Source organism: Haplochromis burtoni, unplaced genomic scaffold (genome assembly GCF_018398535.1).
Source record: "Haplochromis burtoni strain Fernald_Lab_line unplaced genomic scaffold, NCSU_Asbu1 Contig_191, whole genome shotgun sequence".
In the NCBI taxonomy this organism is placed as follows: Eukaryota; Metazoa; Chordata; class Actinopteri; order Cichliformes; family Cichlidae; genus Haplochromis; species Haplochromis burtoni.
The window spans coordinates 846,361-865,948 of record NW_024582552.1 but is presented as its reverse complement, the minus strand read 5'-3'; the positions used below and the strand labels follow the sequence as shown (position 1 = coordinate 865,948).

The 19,588-nt window shown below is 42.1% G+C and overlaps 1 protein-coding gene across 4 annotated transcripts in view; it reads left to right on the top strand.

The window, feature by feature from the left end:
* The window catches only part of lrba (LPS responsive beige-like anchor protein), a 173,092-nt gene that overhangs the window by 43,340 nt on the left and 110,164 nt on the right, over positions 1-19,588 (top strand). For all 4 annotated transcript variants that reach the window (XM_014337700.2, XM_042225997.1, XM_005935051.2 and 1 more), the window contains exons 22-30: positions 5,377-6,675; positions 6,843-7,039; positions 7,802-7,955; positions 8,479-8,659; positions 10,288-10,421; positions 10,988-11,095; positions 11,239-11,380; positions 12,085-12,424; positions 17,728-17,897. In XM_014337700.2, the coding sequence (XP_014193186.1) occupies positions 5,377-6,675; positions 6,843-7,039; positions 7,802-7,955; positions 8,479-8,659; positions 10,288-10,421; positions 10,988-11,095; positions 11,239-11,380; positions 12,085-12,424; positions 17,728-17,897 (2,725 nt within the window). The remainder of the gene's footprint in view (positions 1-5,376; positions 6,676-6,842; positions 7,040-7,801; positions 7,956-8,478; positions 8,660-10,287; positions 10,422-10,987; positions 11,096-11,238; positions 11,381-12,084; positions 12,425-17,727; positions 17,898-19,588) is intronic.

The following is a 19,588-nucleotide window of genomic DNA, read 5'->3' as shown; positions in this document are numbered from 1 at the left end:
ACACAAATACACAGAGGGCCGGGGACTGCCTCTGAATCGAACTTGCAGCAGGTCCCACCAAGATGCATGCATCTGCTATAAAAAAAGCTAAAGAAACTCAATTGCAATTTTATTGTCCCGTTTGATAGATTTCCTGCCACCTTTGTAGCACCAAAGCTGTTTGTCACTGTTGCTATCTCCTCCCACTGCTGCAGGGCTGTGTTTGCGCGCGCGATTGTAGTGCGTTTGTGCGTGCGTCCGTGCACACGCGTGCGTCTGTTGTGAGTTACCAGGCACATTTTCTTTTTGCCCTCCTTCTCTCTCGAGTTCTAGCAAGCCCTTCTCTCTGATCACATTGAATATTCATGGGAGCTGCGCGAGAACAATCAGAGAAACAAGGCCTCATAAATACAACCAGCCCACCGGGAGCCTCTTGATAAGCGCATATATGCATTCACACATACTTGCACACCTCCTCTTTACAAAGACTTTTTATGATTGAGTTTGCCTTGTGTAAAACACGGTAAAATTATCAGTTTGATTTGTAGAGTGATGCTGTACTTGAAGCTGAGCACGGTCTGAAAAGTTGTCTGTGACTCGCACTGAAACTACTTTTTCTATTGATGCAGGATGGCTTTAAAAAATATTAGACATTACACACAGAGTTTTATTATCGTTTACAGGCTCTAATACACAGGAATTTCTGTCTAGCTATAAAAGTTTTGTTTTTAAAAATTATTTTTTTAATGTAAGTGTCTTAATCTGTGATCTGAGTATTGGCTGTTCAGATTTCTGGCTGATGGAGTGGGATGAGCAGCAGCATGTCTGCTTTTTACCTTTTTTGTTCTTGTGTTAAATTTGTGGGTTTTTCCTGGCTCAGAGTGGGTGTTTGGGTGAATGATCACTGTGTACAGTAAAAGCACAGAGTCTGTTGAATTTTTACACATATCTTGTCACTCTTTTGGCTGCACGATAAAATGATAAACAAGAGGTTCCTTTGGGGCTGTCTAGAACCAGTTTGTAGGACACCAAAAATTCTTTTATGCAGTTAAAAAAAAAAAAAAGGTGGTTTGTAGATAAAATAAATTGTCTTTTTTTGTGATATCATTCATTTACATGCTAGACACCTCATCACTAGGGACAGATATTGTTACTGTGCTATTTGTGCCAGTGCTGCTTATTAATATTCTTTTTCTTGATGGTTTCAATAGACATTTAATGACTTATGGCTACTTTTGACATATTGGCGAGTTTGCCGACAGCACAGCTGCTCCATAGGAAGTCAAAGAGATGACTTTGTGTTACCTTATTTAGCAGTAGTATATACATTCCCCTTTTATTTGCAGACATTAGAGATACAATGCTTACTAACAAAGGTAGCTACAAATATTGTATACCTGCTGATATTCTAATTTTCATATTTAGAGTTTGAGGAGACGATATAAGAAAAAACTATTTGCATTAAGTTGCTGTGTGTATAGTTTCCCCACACACACGTGTGTGTTTGTGTGTTCATATGTGCATTTATTCACATCAATCATTAGTGTATCTGCACAAGTGTCTCTAAGTAGACAGATGTTTCTGCAGGTGGGCACGGTGACACAACAGCCCTCCCACTCTCTGCCCACATAACCCACCCAAGGTGCCCCTCGTCCGTCTCTGCACACAAATCAGTTTGAGAACGAGGAGTTCTCCGAAAGGGAGAGATCGGGGCGTGAAGGTCCCGATGCCCTTCACACTTCCACTGCTGGTTATCGTCATCACCTGCCAGACTTTTCACCACAAAGATGGCGATAAGCAGAGAGGAGCAAAGATATCTCTGACATAATTTAATACACATTAAGGTATTAAAATTCTTCGCTCAAACCCCAAGTGTAATAATTTAGTCTGTTTGAGTTTGTCATGGGGTGCTAAACATCACAGGAATAGTAGTTCAGCAAAACAGTCTTTGCCTTCTGGGATTATTAAGATTATTAAGACACACACACACCTGACTCAAGCTGTTGTTCTTGGCAGAGAGTTTAGAGAGCGATCCAGTGACGACTGGACAAAGGAAGAAAGTGAGGATCCAATGCTAGATAAAGAGCTGTGCATCAAGTGTTGTCGAGGTTATCATAGTTAACATTTTGCACATTTCCAGCATTCATATATTTAAAATATTACATATTACAAGATATATATTGTATGAAATTAATGATAACCAAATGGTGGAGATCCAAAGTGTTTTTCTGACTTTTAGTGCAAGTTAGTGCACGCTATGGAAGGATCTTTCTACAAGCTTGTCTTTTTATGGTTGTAATAAAAAATAAAAATGAAGCCTATCTGCATTAGCCTCAATCAGCAAGGCAGGACAAAACTAAGAAAAGTTTTAACAAGAAGTGAGAAAAGAAAGTACTGTGAATAGGAGAAAAACTGCATGGAGACTTGCAGTAGCAGATGACATTGATTTTGGAGAAGGAATTGCATTTAGCAAATCGGATTACAGCCACGCTGCCCTCTCCATTTCCCCCTTGTTTTGTGGTCACTATCTATCTATCGCCAATCTAAATGGGGACTCCCAAGCTCCTACCATGGGGGTCCTCTCAAGATCAGCGCTTTGCGCCGCTCTATTACTGTAACAGGTTGTCGTTTTTATTCAGAACTTGTGAAAACTCTGCAAAAATTTCCTTTCTTTTTTAGAAGTGCAGTTAAGAATATTTAAATAGTAATAATAAAGAAAATGTCCAAGTATTATTGTGTACAAAAAACACAAAGTTGTCCAAGTTGGGTTTTGTTTGTGTTCGAGTCTTGAGGCATTTCAGATCTTTTTCTAGGATCTGGCTGTGCTGCATCCACTTAATTCCATGTTACCTGTCACATTAGAAAAGCCCACCATGTTTTTGTACATTACCATAGCATTTTTCCATAACCCACTGAGGCCAGACAGAGTCTTGGAATAGAATGAAATTAGATTAGATCAGCGCTGATGTCCTAGCCACCCAAGGCAGTTTCTATATTTTGTAGCGAAGCTAAACGCTCTTTCAAAAACCACAGAGACATATACTACCTCTGTCTAATGGTAACTGGATCTGTTACAGAGCCCCATTTAAGGCCGGCATACATCATCTTAATGTACAGACTGCATCCTGAATCTATGACGTTATGTGCTGAGCTGCTTGCCTACATAATTTCCATAGCGGTGCACTCTGAATGCAGCCTTTTAATTGCTAAAAATGCTAAATGTCAAATTAAGCTCAAACTAATGGGGTAGAAGGTCTTGCTGTGTGATCAGTGGGAAAGCGGGAGGAAGGAAGAAAGAAAGAGGCAGACTGCTGGTGCATTTAGAACAGGCTGTGCACTCAGAAAACAGCTATGGATTACCAATCACTGCTTCCCACTACAGAAGATTAATGAGCACCCATGTAGCAGGCTAATTTAGAACAATAACGCCTAATTAATTACAAATAATCAGCTTCTTTCTCCCCCTTCCCTTTCTTCCACTCTCAATGACTCTCTTTCTCCTTTTGCAATTTCTTATTTTTTTTCCCTTCCTTTTCATCTCCAGCGTTCCCATTTTCTTTGTTTAGATCTCACTCTCTCTCTTTCTCTCTCCTCCTATCCAAATAGCCTCAGGTAAAAAAGCAGCAAAGTGGGTCTAGTTTCACTCACACAGCAGACCCCCCCCCCCCTCTCCACCTACAACCCATCTTTGACTTTCTGTCCTCCAATCCCAGTGATTAATGCAGGGTCTTAAATTAGGCGTGGGAGGATTTGCCGATGCTGGACACGCACTCAGCGCAGCTAGGAGACACACACTAATAGTGTCTACCGCTAATCTATGACTGCTTACATGGATGGGCTCTTCCTCAAATGCCACTGCAGACTATTGTCGTTATAGACTAGCAGTCTAGTATACCTATATCAGATGGTAAGAAGACTGATAGAGGTTAATAGGCCGTGGGCAGCTGCATGTAAGAGAGGGAGAGAGAAAGTTTTAAATATGCCACAGTTAGCCACAAACGGTCCCAGTTTTCAAATATTAGAAAAAGCACACAACAAACAGGCAGTTTGAGGATATCGTGCTTCCATAATTTGGGCTTTGCTGTTTGTTGGGACATGAGGAAATAAGCAGAAAATGGATACAGTGGATAAGTGGCTGGATGGTTTTTATGTTAATTTACGCTTTTTTCCAGCCTTACTGAGATGTTTAGATTTCCTATAGGACAGATGTTTCTAAATTCTTTTACAGAAGTATCCCCCCGCTCCCTTTTAAAAAAAAAAATTAAAATAAAATGTTTAAATCCATGTAAAATGCCTGATTTGAAGTCTCCAAACACTTTGGCTGCAGCTGTGTTGGCGTTTTTGGGCTAAAAGCAACCAAATTTAAGTAACTAAAAGTGTGGCTGTGGCTCAGAAGCACATTATCGACTAATCGGAAGGCCGGTGATTTGATCTCTGGCTGCCACAGTCTATATGCCAGAGTATCCTTGGGCAAGATACAGAACCCCAGTTTGCTCCCAATGGCTTCATCTGAGTGTGAATGTTAAATGCACAAAAAGAGCTTGTGTGAATGTGTGTGAATGAAACATGTTGTATAAAGTGCTCTGAGTGCTCAAGTAGAATAGAAAAGCAATATAATGAGGCCCAGTTCATTTAGCATATTTGGGTGAAAGGGAAGTGATATCAGGTTAGCTGCTAATTAGTGAGAAGTACGATGCAAATAAAATACTGCGGTTTCAATCACCTGAACTGGAGCGCATTTCTTACATGGGGCTCATTTGTACAGTTAACTTTGGTGCAAGCCATGCTGTGTGTGAGATAACTATGAGGTGTAAAGTAACTTTTTTTTTTATTTGTCAAAAAAACTAAGTAGTTGTTCTCCAAAAGTTGATACTGTTCATCTGGACGTAGCGTTTTCTGTGGGAGAAATGTTTCGTTACTCATCAGTGACTTCTTCAGTCTCAGCTGACTCCAAAGGTTTCTCCATCTTTGGAGATTTACTTACCTGGATGATTGACCATGCATCAAGACAAACTAAGTAGTTGTTGTTTTAGCAGAGCGGGGATTGGCTCACTTTGTGGCTAGCTAGACATGAATATCTGATGACCTGCAGTTTTTGGTTGCTTATTGAGGAACAGATCTCACTGGATAATTTCAGTGCTAAATAGGCTCATCATCATTCTTATTAGTAATGGCATCACTGACACGTGCATATTAATACACAGTTTGCTTTAAATATTTTAGTGTGTGTTATATTGGCCTGCTTATTTCCTTATTCACACATAATCATCAGTGGATGGACTGTAATAAGCCAATGAACCAGTTTTTATCATCAAACTAGGCAAACGGAGCAGACTGATAAAGTGTGTGAACAGTACGACATTAGTTTTTCTAACATCACATGTTTTGTGTTTGCAGGTCACCTTTGAGCAACACAAAGAGAATCTGTCCCGTATGTTCCGTCAGTACCAGCATCAAGAGTCCACCGGCACGATTCGCTCCATCTCTGGTGTCAGCCAAAGCTCTGAGACTATGGAATGTGTTAATGGGCCACCTGCAGAGGAAACCGCTCCCTCCACTGTCATTGAGCTGACTGTGGACAAGCTGTCCCAGAAATCCCCTGATTCAGCATCCAGTTCCACCATTACTTCCAGCCTGCTGGAGGTTGATGATGAAAGGGGACAGGCATCCATCACTGTGTCCAACATCCTGGCCGGGGCCAAAGACGAAGAACAAGAGCAACAGCAGCTGGTGGAGGAGTCTACCAGAGATAGCTCGGGTGTCAGAGAGGAGACACAAAAAGGTGCTACAGAGCAGTCGAGTGAAGACGTCAACAAAGAGAAAGCACAGACTTCTACTGGAAAAACTGCACAACATGAAACAGCTGACACAAAAGCGGTGGACGAGGGTAAAGTCTCTGCACCATCTGGTAGCGATGATGCACAGGCACCTGTAACAGATGATGAAAAATCTGAAAGTGAACAGAACAAAGGTGACTCGTCAAAGTCAATGACAGAAGACTCTTTAAATGAAGCAGAGGCTGAACCGCCAGCAGCTTCAGAGCGAGAAAACAGCGTGCTCGGTGGAGCTTCCGTCCTCAATGAGGACCTGGTTGACGTGTCATCTGTTAGTGACCAGGTCCATCCTAGCGATGCTGATGACAGCCAAGAGGAGTCCTCTTATGCTTCTGCTGCCACCGGAGAGGAAGGTGGGGAAGTGAAGAAGGACGAAGACGAACGAAAAGATGGGGGTGAAGAACAGGAGCTGAATAAGGAAGAAGAAGAAAAAGTTGAGACACAGGAAAGTGAAGTGAAACAGACGCCTTGTGTGGAAAGCCAGACTCCTCCAGCTGAAATACCTGAGAAAAGTGTCACAGAAGCACCTAAAGAAAAAGCTGATGATGAACAGTCTTCCTCCATAGCTGAAACTACAAGCCAGCAGCCCTCAGACACCACACCGCCATCTACAGCCCAGGAGGTTACAGCGGCATCAGACTCCACTGCAGATGTCCAGCCATCAGAGACCAGCGGTGCCACTGGAGAAGAAACCCCATCTGGTGCCGCTGACAGTAGCACCACCACCACCTCTACCAGCTCCGACACTCAGAAGGGTGCAGAGTCTGTCAGCAAAACCAAAGAAATCAAAATTGCCAGACTGGACGTGTCCAATGTGGCCTTAGACACCGAGAAACTTGAACTGAAGGAGACCTCTGCAACAGTATGCAATCCACCCCCTTTTTTTAGCGCTTATGTGTTACTCAGTTGTTACAATAGTTTATTATAGTTTAGGTGTTACACAAAATTGAGCGTTTAAGTTTCAAAGTGTTTTCTCAAAGGTTCGTGTCACATTAAAACGTATGACGTTTGGCTTCCATATTTCTGTAGGAAACAAGCCAAGGTCAGTCAGCAGCTGCTGCATCAACAGCCACAGGAAGTTCTTCAGGCCAGCCAACAGACAGCAGCACCCCTGCACCTCGCTCCACCATGTTTCGCATCCCAGAATTCCGCTGGTCCCACATGCACCAGCGTCTCCTCGCTGACCTGCTCTTTTCGATTGAGACAGATGTCCAGATGTGGAGAAGGTAGGACGACAGTCCGCGGGCTCTGATTTTATTAATGCTTCAATAAACAGAAACACGGATTTATCAACTAAAGATTTTTTGAGGAACATGCAGAAGTTTTATGGGTTGGTTTTTTTTTTGCTGGTTTACTGTCTTGTTCAGAAAATTACGAGTTAGCAGGCTTTTAAAAACAATGTAACTAAATCTGTAATTGTCAGAATGGTGTAATCTTATCAAATTGTTGAGCAAATAAGTGAGTTTTTCAGTCATTCTTTATCGAAATTGGTTTGTAACAGATCCTGAGCTAGAAAAGTGCATTAGAACTGTGCAATGGGACCAGATATTAAAGTAAGTGTCTAAATAAAAGAAGAACAAGCCACATAGCTTTACGCTGTGTGAGTGTGACTTGAGGTGAATTTAGAGGAGCCTTAACCTCCTAAGACCCGAACTCTTCCACGACATGCATTTTTAATTTCTCTTTGATATTTGGTCACATTGGGGCCCGATGAATGTAAAAACAAAGAATTACCAGATTTTTATTTTTTTTTTTTTTACCTTTTTTTTGTTTTTAAGAAAAATGTGAGCAACATTTGTTTAAAACTTTGATAGAACAGTGGCAGTATAATGTCCTCGTAAGTGGATATCAGGCCCATGTAGAGCAAAATTGAGTATTTTGGTCTAAATAACCCAAAATGTGATGTCCACATATGTGGACGGCAGGTCCTAGGAGGTTAATACTTCATTGCAATAACTAAAACCATCTTCTTGTCTTTTGCCTTTTAGTCACTCCACAAAGACGATTCTGGACTTTGTAAACAGCAGCGAGAATGTGGTGTTTGTCCACAACAGCATACACCTCATATCCCAGGTGGTGGACAATCTCGTCATGGCTTGCGGAGGCATTTTACCTCTGCTCTCAGCTGCTACATCTTCCTCCGTGAGTCCTTCGCTGCACGTGTGATTTTACGTTTGTATTTGTATGGCTGTGGCTCCGGTCACAGGAAGTTATCCATCCACATTGACCTTTCCCCAATCACATTAGACTACAGTTAGCTGCTTCCTAACAACGTTAGTTTGTTTTAGTCCTGTCTGACCTCAGTGACAGCCGCTCTCTTGCACCATTCTTTGCTTCTGCCAATGACCTGACCGGTCTAAGGAGCGGGTTCACTTCCATTATAATTGATTTACATTCAGTTGTGTGGGCTCTGTAACCAGATTTCAACCTGAATGTGAAAAATTGCATTTTCACATGCCTTGATGTATTTTCAGTGCTGCACACGTTACGTATGTAACAACTTACTAACTGTGATAAATCACTGGTTATTCAACATAAGTCGAGGCTTCTGACCAGGGTAAAACCTGACTGTAATGTTACTTTTGAGAGAAAATGTTTAGAGAGGTTTCCTCATTATTACTTTTATTATTTATATATTTTTTCCTCTTTCTCTCTCGACTTTCAGCATGAGCTAGAAAACATCGAGCCCTCCCATGGCTTGTCAGTGGAGGCTTCGGTCACCTTCTTGCAGCGCCTCATCAACCTTGTGGATGTTCTTATTTTTGCCAGCTCGCTCAACTTCACAGAGATAGAAGCTGAGAAAAACATGTCATCAGGAGGCATCCTCCGACAGTGCCTTCGCCTCGGTATGCACGTTGTCATTATTCCTGAGCTTCTAACTAGCTTTATTTCTCTTGTTTGGTCCTCTGCTTTTTTTCTGTCTTGCTGAGTTTTTACATGTGTAGCTGGCTTTCAAGTGAATTTCCCACTTCTGTTTCATCCTTTTACTAACCCCACCCCTCGTCCCCCTCCCGCTCATTGATCCACCTTACATCAGCTGGCAGCAGCCTTCTGTATTAGCCCCAGTCATGGCTCCCTACAGTGTTTTTGACCCTCTCTTCTGTATTCTTCCTCTCAATCTTCAGCTCCAGCTCCCACTCGGATCCCCCTCGCCTCGTTCGCCCCGCTCATATCAGCCCTCTCTTATCTTGTTATTATAACCCTCCTGCATGGCAACACTTTAAAATGGCTGCTCGCATGATATAGTGAGTTGTTCATAATGGCCTTGGCTGTACTGTACTGCTGCGTAGCCCGAGGCCTTTGTCTGCCTTCTGTTCCAGGCTATTAAAGTTTCCCCTGACAGCATCAAAAGCCTAGCCTCACAATCACTGAATAAAAGATATTGAAAATCTTACATTATTCATTTAATTTTTTTTTTCTTTTGCAGCACACCTTATCAACGCAGCATGCACAGATTAAAAATGAAAGTAGTACAGTATACTTTGTACTTAAGCTATAAAAAAATTATTGAATTTTCTTTGGATATTTAATGCTGCACATTCAGGTATCTGTTTCTGCTTTTAAACACAGTCCAGCCCACAAACAAAACGGCTGTCAAGAGGCCGACTTGTTATCTAAAAACGCTTGTTCCCTCTGATGTCGCTGCTGCTGCTGTGTGTGTTTTACAGGAAAACGATGCCACCATAGCACAGGTTCAGTTTTAGAAAGCAGCCGCTATGAAATGAATATTTGATGAGGTATGCGCTCCCCATTGCTGGCACCTAATCTGATTTTGGAAAACTGTAACAAGGTTTTAGCGTCTCCGCCCCTCCCTCTCCTCTCTTTTTTTTCTTCTTCCTTTTATAAATGGTCGTATGAAAGAGTGGTCCTAATGGAAAAAGCGAGCCCATTTCCAGACGGAATAATTCCCTCCTTCGTAATCTAAATGCCTCAGAGTTAACATTTGTCAGTTGTCACGCTCTGAGCAGTGGGGGTTGGGAGGGGTCCAAAGAGGAGCAATACATTAAATTACAAATGTTAAGTGTGCCAGTTCTCAACCCACCTAAAGTTGTCGGACAACGAGGTTTTTTTCCCCTTTTTTTTCGTCTTTTTTTTGTCCGTTGAAGGGTGTATCGCGCTGCCTACTCAGCATGTGCACACCCGGCAGTGTCATTCGTTATGGGAGCTGCACACAGTGGATGTGATTCAAGAGCACACCCTTGCACTATGACCTTGGGAGGAGAGGTGGAGCAGGGAAGAGTGAACGATGCTGCCAGAGTTGGCCAGAGCACTGACCTTGTCACGGCCCCGCTTTTTCTCTCCTGTTTTTGTCTCTGCTCGCTCCGCTTGCGGCTCCGTTTTACGCGCTCTTTTGTTGTGTTCGGAGGCTTGTAAATGCAAAGACTTAAAATTTTGTGTTCACATCCCCCCCCCCCCCGACAATGATTTTATTTGTATGATGTCACATAAGATCTCTTTCTCCGTCGCTCCCTAGTGTGTGCTATTGCAGTGAGAAACTGTCTGGAGTGTCAGCAAGCCCAGTTTAAGAACGGCGCAGACAGCTCAGCCCGCAGCTACACAGCCATGCAAGGCACTTTGCTTGGAACAGCCAAGTCTGCATCTGCGCAGGCAAGTACTTGAAATGATCACCATAACTTACATTTTCTGCTGTTTTAAATTCCTCTACCATCAAACGCAAAATAACATCATACTTTTCAGTGACCGGTTCCCACATTTGTGCTGATTATCTTTTGTATAACGCACATTTTTGTCCTTCCCCTGTCCTCAGTAGGCAACCAGAAGGCGCTTTGCCCTTTGTCCTGTTCACAAGTGTTATTGCATTAGCTCATATCTTATTATGTTACCACACGGGTTGCTATTTGTTACACTAGACTAAGCCCTTTGTCATTGCCCCTTTGATTTGATACAGTGACTTCCAGTAAAAGTCATGTTGTTCTTCCCTGAACCGGGTGTTAAACCTCATTTATAATGCAGTGGCTCTATAGAAAAGCCATTATGTTAAGGACACGGTCTCAGGAGGGATAGCTTCCCTAAGCTGTTAAACCTTACCCTGCTCCTTGAAGGATTAATAAACACCCAGAACGGTGTAAACGAGCACGTGCGGTTTACACTTCCCTTGCAGATAATAATACATTTCACATGATAATTGCTTGATTTTCAATGCGTGCATGCAGAGTCCTGTTGATGCTGTGACAGGTGGCATGTCTCCAGTGAGAGATTTAGACCGGCTGCTTCAGGACATGGACATAAACCGCCTCAGGGCTGTCGTCTTCAGAGACATTGTGAGTTGTCCAGCAGACACGTTCGCATGCCTGTACACAGCACTCATAACGTGTATGAAATCACCTTTTCTAGCCTCCTCTAACCTCTGGTGCTTTTCAAAGAGGACGCACGTACAGATTGTTTAGTGTGTTGTTTGTTTCAGGAGGACGGTAAGCAGGCTCAGTTTCTGGCTCTTGCCGTCGTCTACTTCATCTCAGTCCTCATGGTGTCCAAGTACCGTGACATCCTGGAGCCCCACAATGACAAGAAACACCCTCAACGCTCCCAGTCTGCAAGGAGTACAGGTATACAGAACCTTCAAGAAAAAAAATCATCTGACGCATTTATGTGCATCAGAATGAAGCAAGTTGTTGTTTTCAACAACTTGAAAAGGATCTATGAATCCTGACTTTTTCCTTTTTTCTTTTTTTCTTTTTTTTTTAATAAGTGGGTTCATGTACTGCACAGTGTTCGACTATAAAAAGCAAACAAACAAACAGCTGCTAATCATCTTAAGAAAAATTGTTAAAGTTTGTGAATTTTTATTTGACCTGCAGATTGTTTTGGTGTGCGTTTCTCCTGATTGTGATTGTAACTTGCCATGTAAATAAATCACCTAATCACACACACATTCACACTGATTCATCAGGAGGAACCTGAAGTTCAGTATCTTGCCCAAGCAGGGATTGAATCACCAACCTTCTGATTTGTAGATGACGTGCTCTACCTCCTGAGCAGGGTGTATGCCACAAAGAAAAAAAATAGTTCCATGATAATTCCTCTGTCCCCGCCCTCTGTTTTTGATACATTAAGCATTATTAGACAAGTGCCATGTAACTCAGTCAATTTTAAGAAAAGAGACATTTCTGCTGTGCAGCTAATATCTCAGTAACGGGTCAAATCTAGACGACAGTCCAGAAGAAAAATATGTAAATCAGGTTTCCCTGATGGAATTGGATACTCTTATTTGTTATTATTTATGTCCTCACAGATAGTGTTGCTGTTTCAGGTAGCACAGAAGGAGAGAACGGCTTCTCTCTGCGCCGCTATGATTCCGGCATCGGAGATGACCACACCTCAACTGCCGCAAGCGACGCAGATCTGTCATCCTCCGGTGGAACTCACGCTCCCGATGCCATTTCAGAGGCCTTGTCCACGCTGTCGTCTGAGGTCAGACCTGCTCTGTCTGCTGACTCAAAGGGTAAAAATGTGAAGGACATTCTGCGCAGCCTGGTGAGCGCTCCAACTGATGATATCGTGGTGGATCCAAGCCTGTTGCCGCCAGCGTTCCTGGGAAGTGTGAGCGATGCGGCCAGAGAACCATCGCCACAGTTCCGCTCTTTTGATAGGTGAGGGTGTGAACATGGATTGACATACACTTAAAAAGCACATATGGTGTTTATAGTCTCAACGTTTGCATTTGACAGTTCCACAGGATTTTACTCCCAACATGACTGCGGGAGACCTTTGAAAGTTAAACCTTGAATGCATCTTTGCTTTATTTCCTTAGAGGGGGCTTTAGAGGATCTTGAAAAGCATTTAGTAACAAAAGCCCCTTTGGACTGGGAGTCTTTGTTGGTGACGACTTCTCTCTTTACTAAGGTCCTCACCTCATGCAGACTTCCTCCTTTCAAAGAACTGTTTTAAGACGGAGAAAAAGCTTTGAGGAAAGCTTTTGTCTGTCCCTGTTTAACAGTTATCAGGGGTTCCCTCCTTTCTTAAAGTAAAAAAAAAGTATATAATTTGCGTTATCTCCAGCGGTATGGGGTGAACAGTCAGGAGTAAGGCTTCAAAAGCAGAGCAGGGTACTGAAGTCACAGACGGGCTCAGGTGAGGGAGGATGGTTACTGGTCTGGTTTGCATTTGGAGCGCTGTTTCACACATAGACTTTTACAAACGGCTCGATTTTGGCGGGGGTGGGGAGGGTAAAGAGGGAGAGGCACAGAGATGGGAGAAGTGGGAGAAGGAAGCCGTCACGGGGAAGCGTGTCAAGTCAAAAGTTTTCACGCACCAAAGAAAACATTTCTACATTTTTCTCTTTGTCACTCACAAACACGCTCACACTCAGTCAGTCTGCCTGCCCCCCAACTGTGGGAATTCCACGGCATCTCTGTGATCGCGTGTCTTTATCTGAGGAATGCTTTGTCAGGTCTCAGGGCGCTCCTCATATCAGGGGGATTAGACTGGCTCCTGTCCGCTGAGCACACTCAGTAGGAAGAGAGGACGTCAGGAGAGCTGGAGAACGTAGACTAACAGCTCACTTGCTGGTTATGGGAGCCTCTGCATGCAGGGCACGCTGACAGTAGACTTTACCCCAGTTACCTTTTTATTAATCACTTGCACATCTGCACAAAAAAATTAATATCAAATCCAGGTGGAGGTTAACAAGTCCAGACTTTTATATTATTTTAAACTGAAAACCAGCATCTTATTCATATTATTCACACAATATTCAATAACCAGAATTATTCTTTAAGCAGAAAAAAATCAATGAACTCGTTGGTCTATATTGTATGATTATATATTAGATAGTATTATTATTATTAACAATAACAATTAATTGGGACTGAAGAGAATTTTAAAAAAGTGGATACCACCAAATGTTTGGCTTTATTGATTGATCAGTCACTTCAGCTTTTAGTGTGTCCTGCACACACTACTGTCTGTCAGTGTGCCAAGTTATTTTGATGCCTCCGAGTCAAAACTACCCCTCCCATTCATGTCATCCTCTGGTTTTAAGCCTATATTTATTCTCGGTTTACTGCTTTTTATCACCCCGCTGTCTCTCAACCCTTACCAATTACCTCTCGACACATGTAGATATGTTCCAATGGTGTTTATTATCTGTTGCAATGACTTTATCACCGCTCGGCATCTCCCGCTAACCACTAAGTCTTCCAGGGACACGAGTACAAGCCAGAGCTGACATTCTGCACTGACATCTCCTGCCAAAACATGGCAACTTTCTGCTTGCCCAGAGGGTTGGATTTATGAGACCAATGTATGAAAAAAGCCGGGATCTCCCAGATAAAAACTGGAGGCGGGTCAGAGGGTGAAGTATCCCTGCAGATTTATTTACTAGTGGAGACGTGCTGGATTTCTCCCATGCATTTCTCAGCCATGCCCCTGTTATGACAGCCAGTCTGCAAATATTTGCTGATACTAACCAGAACTAAACAGTGTCATTGTACGAGTCTGTGATTTAGACTTCATGGTTCGGCAGAATATGTGAGTGTTAGACAGTGGGATATACATGGTGCGGTTGTTTGCATTCCTGGCAGCAGGCTTTGCATGCATGTGAGAGCTGATGTACAGATGAGTTTTGTTGATGATTAAATGTTGTTAATGTACTGCTGGCGGTAAGCGTGTCAGACATGAGCGCAGCTCTCAGTCAAGGCCTACCTTTTTAGAAAAGTCAGTTAATAAAGACGTTGTCGCTTTGCATTGGAGTTCACCTGCAGTGATGTACCTTGAGGAAGCTTGAACCCACTTTAGCTGGTATAATAAAAATCACACATTTATGTGCTAGTGTTAATTGCAAAGAACCATATTATATCCGAATCAGGACATAATGATAAATATCTGCCATTGTTTTTAGTACATTGCTTTAACAAAATTGTCAAATATTGTTGTGATTACAAGACAGTAGAAATTAAACTGGGAAAAGATTTTTCATATATCATTTACTAAAGAATTGAGCCACCAATGAAAACTGCAAATATATAACACCTTGAAATTGATAAAGCGAGGTCTAATATGCAGTCTGGTTACCACAACTGAGATTTGTTAATGTTTTATTTTAATATTTGTTTGACAAACATAAAGACTGAGCTCTTTTGCTCGTATTTAATACCGTAGTTTTAGATGGTTGCTCTCGATCATCTCCATTTTTAATAGATTATTTAACATCAAGTAACACAAGAGAAACTCAGTTGATAATATAAACAAAGGACAAGGGAGTTCCCCAGGTCTTTTGTCTTTAAACCCAGGATTACTTGAAGATGTTAAGATATGGGCTTTGTGAGCGGCGGTCCTATTACGGCTTATAATAGCTTTTTATGCTTCCTTGGTTACTGTGTGTAAACATGTGTCTTTCACTCTGTTTTGGATAATTAACAAAGAACGGTTTACCCCCTTTTAAACCAGTGTCTTCCATTGGTTTAATGAGGCAGTTGTTTTTGTGGGCACTTTAGTTGATGTTGTTCACACTTACAGATCACAGATAACATCAAGGTACCGACTCCCGCCAGCCGCAGCTCCATAGGGTGAAGATGTGTACAAATGTGTTTGTGTGCGTACGGTCAGTGTTGTTGTTACATAGTGAAAGCTATGATCAAAGCTTTGCTGGGGTGCACTCTTCTCTCCATCGTGTCAGTCTGAGGTAAAGTCTCCAGAGAAGAGTATTTTTATGTACATGCAACTTGAGACAATTTGTTATTCGGTCTCACACTTGTTTTACCTGAAATAGCAGAGTTTACTGGAGTCATAGCTGCACTTAGCCATAGTAGGTTAGACCTTCTAAATAATTCAGCCACACACACACACACACACACACTTTCTGCCCTGGGCTCCTGTTTGCGGGTTGAGTGGGGCCGCTGACGGCTGATTAATCGACTGGGGCGGCCCACTCATGATAAGTGTGGCTAATGACCTGCTGAATAATTCACTGAGCCTTTGCTGAGGAACAGATGGAAGGCCAAACACATATGCAGACATGCTCACTGGCAGACTTCTTCACACTCATGCACTCGAGCATTTATTTGGACACTCATGTGTGTGCATTAAAATATTTCTGAAAACATCCACGCACACTTTCAGCCTTCACTCAGCAGGGGTGTCTCTCCTTCTGTCTCTGCTGCTTTTGACACCCAGGGTGCTTCATGTCAGCGCCACCCTTGCTTCTTGATACCACCGTCCAGTCCACTCACTATCTGAACAGAAAAAAAATGACCAGATACTTTTATCTCCACTCTTCTTGCCTATCAATACTGATTTCATTCTCTTCTGTCACTACTTTGGGTTTTATGCAACACGTGGACCTTGAGTGGACCTTCCATCTGTCGAGCATTCCTGACACAGTTATTATTATTTTTCCTCAAAGCTGTTAAGATTTAACAGCTACAGTAACTTTTAGTAACAATAGATCTGATCAGCTGCCTTAAATCAGCTGAGCGCATGCTTTGACACAGCAGCCAGGTATCTGTCTGCAGTACAGAGAGCAAACTATCCTCGTGGGTGTGTGTGCAGGAAAGAATGCACATACACACTCTGAAACTGGGGACGTGCAGGAATGTTTGCAAGCTCTTGTGTTTGGGCCTCTTCTTTTTATTGCATATTCAAATTTGACGTATTCTTGCATGTCTTGTTAAAACCTGCATTGGGTCGTGTTTCTGAGAGGGGAGCAGTAGCCAGGGATTAGACCCTGCTTCTCCTATGTCAGCACTGATAAGCAGGGCCAGGCTCTCTTTGATATGGCCGCTGGTCTGTCAGAGCCCTGGTCTAAACTGACAGCTTATCTACATGCTGCTCTCCTCGCATCTGCTGTTCGCCGGATGAGAATTGAACTCCACTTACTCGTACCACATCACTATGAGAAACATTTCCTGTTACTCCACAGGAGGGACCTCTCAACAGGCAGCATCATTGTTACAGAGAAACTCAATGTACATATTTAATCTGGCTGTCAGTGAGGTGTTTTTTGTGATGCTTGGCAGTTGTTTATTAATGTCAGGATTTGTGTCTAAGGATACACTGATTGTTTTACATTTTTAGAACAAACAACTTAAAGTTGTCATTTTTAAAATCAAGTGTGGATGCAAACCTTATTTAAGGCAAAGCCAATGTAAGAGCCAAGTCTATCAGGACATTTTTCATTTCAAAATGTTTTTTTCTTTCCTTGAAATAACCTGAATTTGAGCAAAAAAAAAAAAAAAGATCACTTATTTGTATTTTTTTTAGAAGGTTTTCTAGAATAACTGAGATATTATAGAAGTATATTATTATAAATGTACTGCTTTGGTAGACTAAATATCAGGCATCATAGTAGAAGTTGCATTAATATCAGATAACATGCAGCTGGTGTTATGTGATAAAGCAGAAGATGACATCTAATAAAACGGGTGGCTATGGCTTAGGGGGTAGAGATCATCTGCTAATTGGAGGGTCGATGGTTTGATTCCTGGCTGTTAGAGTCTGCAAAACTATTCAGTAATATTCACATACTTAACCCCAGTGCATTCATCAGAGGGTGAACGTTAGATAGAAAGCACTTCGGCACACTTAAAGATGTTTTAGATGAAGCTTGATTTCAGTGTAGCCAAACTGTAGTTTCTTCAAGTTTTCTCAAAGTAGTATTGTTGACTAAAGAAAAATGTATTTAATTAAAAGTAGAAATGTCCAAATAAAACAGTTTTTTGAATGGAGACATTACATCAGGTGTCCTGTTTTATGGTAAGATTCAGTGGGCTACTATTCTGCTTATTTAAATTGCTCATAATTACTCCTCTACTCTGTGTCAGTGAAGGTTGTGGTGTTGTTCTAGTCATGCTGTGTGCAAAAATCTTATGAAGGGTTCTGTGAATTGGCAGCATCAGCTTTTTCTTCCAGTTGATCTATGAGTCTTGATAATAAGCGCTTTTTCTTCTCTCTACAGAAGCGTCATCGTTGCACCAAAGAAAGCAGGAGTGATGCCATCTCCAGGCACTTCCACCCCCGTCCTGGCAACCGCCTCCGCCTCCGTGTCTGGTGGGACACCTATCGATAGCGTCTCTGTGGTATCTTCTAGCGACGCCTCCCAGAGCACCTCTGCAGACTCTGCAGCCTGTAAGCACACAAACACAAAACCGGACTGCAGTATTGGCAGAGCAGCGAGGGCAGCTAAGTCACAGGGTGGATGAGTGTGCTGAGGAGAAAGTCAATATTTATTTAGAGATCGTGCTTCTCTGTATGTCTGATGGAATAATGGTGTTTGCACAGTGTAATCCAGTTTCTTCAGGCTGGAGGACAGCATGAGTAACACTGATTCAATTATTTAAAAAGCTAAGGCAGTATCGAATGTGAAAAAACAACAACATTTGAGACAATTTTAGGGCGGTGCTCTGCCAGTGCCAGGGCCCATCGTGCAATTACACAGAAAATGATGTGAGTCTACACAAAAATGTAATGGGTTAGTCATCAGGATTACGCAGAAACAACCGAAAACAAACTGTACTAATCACACTGGAACATGCATAACTGTAACAGAGATGCAATAGAGTGCATTTGGAAAGGGTGGGTTTCATGTATCAAGGGACCATTCAAGTGGGGGGGGGGATCAAACGTAGACATTAGTTATTTGGCATTTGTCTTAACTAACAGGCTACTGGGACATCCCAGTATTACAATAATTCCAGTAGGAGAAGGAATAAGGTGAATGGTGACTGAATAAAACAATATATTAAAGTCATACCTATCTTAGTTGATTCATAAGTGACATAAATCAGCAGTTTTTGTCCCCTTTCTGTGTAAAAGTGTAATGTTTTTTTTTTGTCTGTGTGTTTAAGAGAGGAGGGTTTGACATGAGTATGTGGAGTATGTTTTAGGACTTTTGGGTGCGTGTGTGTGCTAGTAAATAATTATAGCTTAGCTGTATGCACAGACTGCTTGATGGCACTGAGAAGTGTTGAGTAAATATGCTGTGTGTGTGTGTGTGTGTGTGTGTGTGTGTGTGTTGTGTGTGTGTGTGTGTTGTTGTGTGTGTGTGTTGTGTGTGTGTGTGTGTGTGTGTGTGTGTGGTGTGTTGTGAGTGTATGTGTGAGTGTGGAGGACTAATGGAGACGTTCATTTACTCCTCTTTGTTTGAAGGAGCTACTTCAGCTTGAGAGGGATACTCTCACCAGGTCCACATGGCGATGTTTAACACCTTACATACACACACACACACACACACACACACACACACACACATTCCAGTGCACATTACACTGTGTCATTCCTGAAGAGTTATCCCTGCACGGAGACTGTCCTGGCTGGAAAAACAAGCCCACTGAAACACCAGAGGAATCCCCCTCCTCCATATTCAGCTGGGCATTAGCTTATTTATGAGCCACAGGGAAGTGAATTTACTGCAAGATCAATCACACGCGGACTTTGTACCTCATGTGCCTCTGTCTCCAGAATGAAGTCGTAAAGCACCTTTTAGTTGTATAATGAAACGGTCAGAAAAGCAGCCCTGAGGGGTAAATTGGTATGTAATGACTTAATGAGGGGAAACAAGAAAACATGAAAATAGAATAATAACAATGGATGGAGTTACTTGTAATGAATACTTCTTTCATTTTTAAGCCTTTGTCTAACATATATTGTTTCCATCTACGAATAATTCATCTTTAAAGTGTGACTGAAGCAGAAGATAAAGTGTTGTCATCCTTTCACATAGAAAGATTTTTCTCATCAAACCCAATGAATTATACACTGTTATGGGAGATGTATTGTGCTCAGAGTACATCATCCACTATCTAACTATAAAATGATAC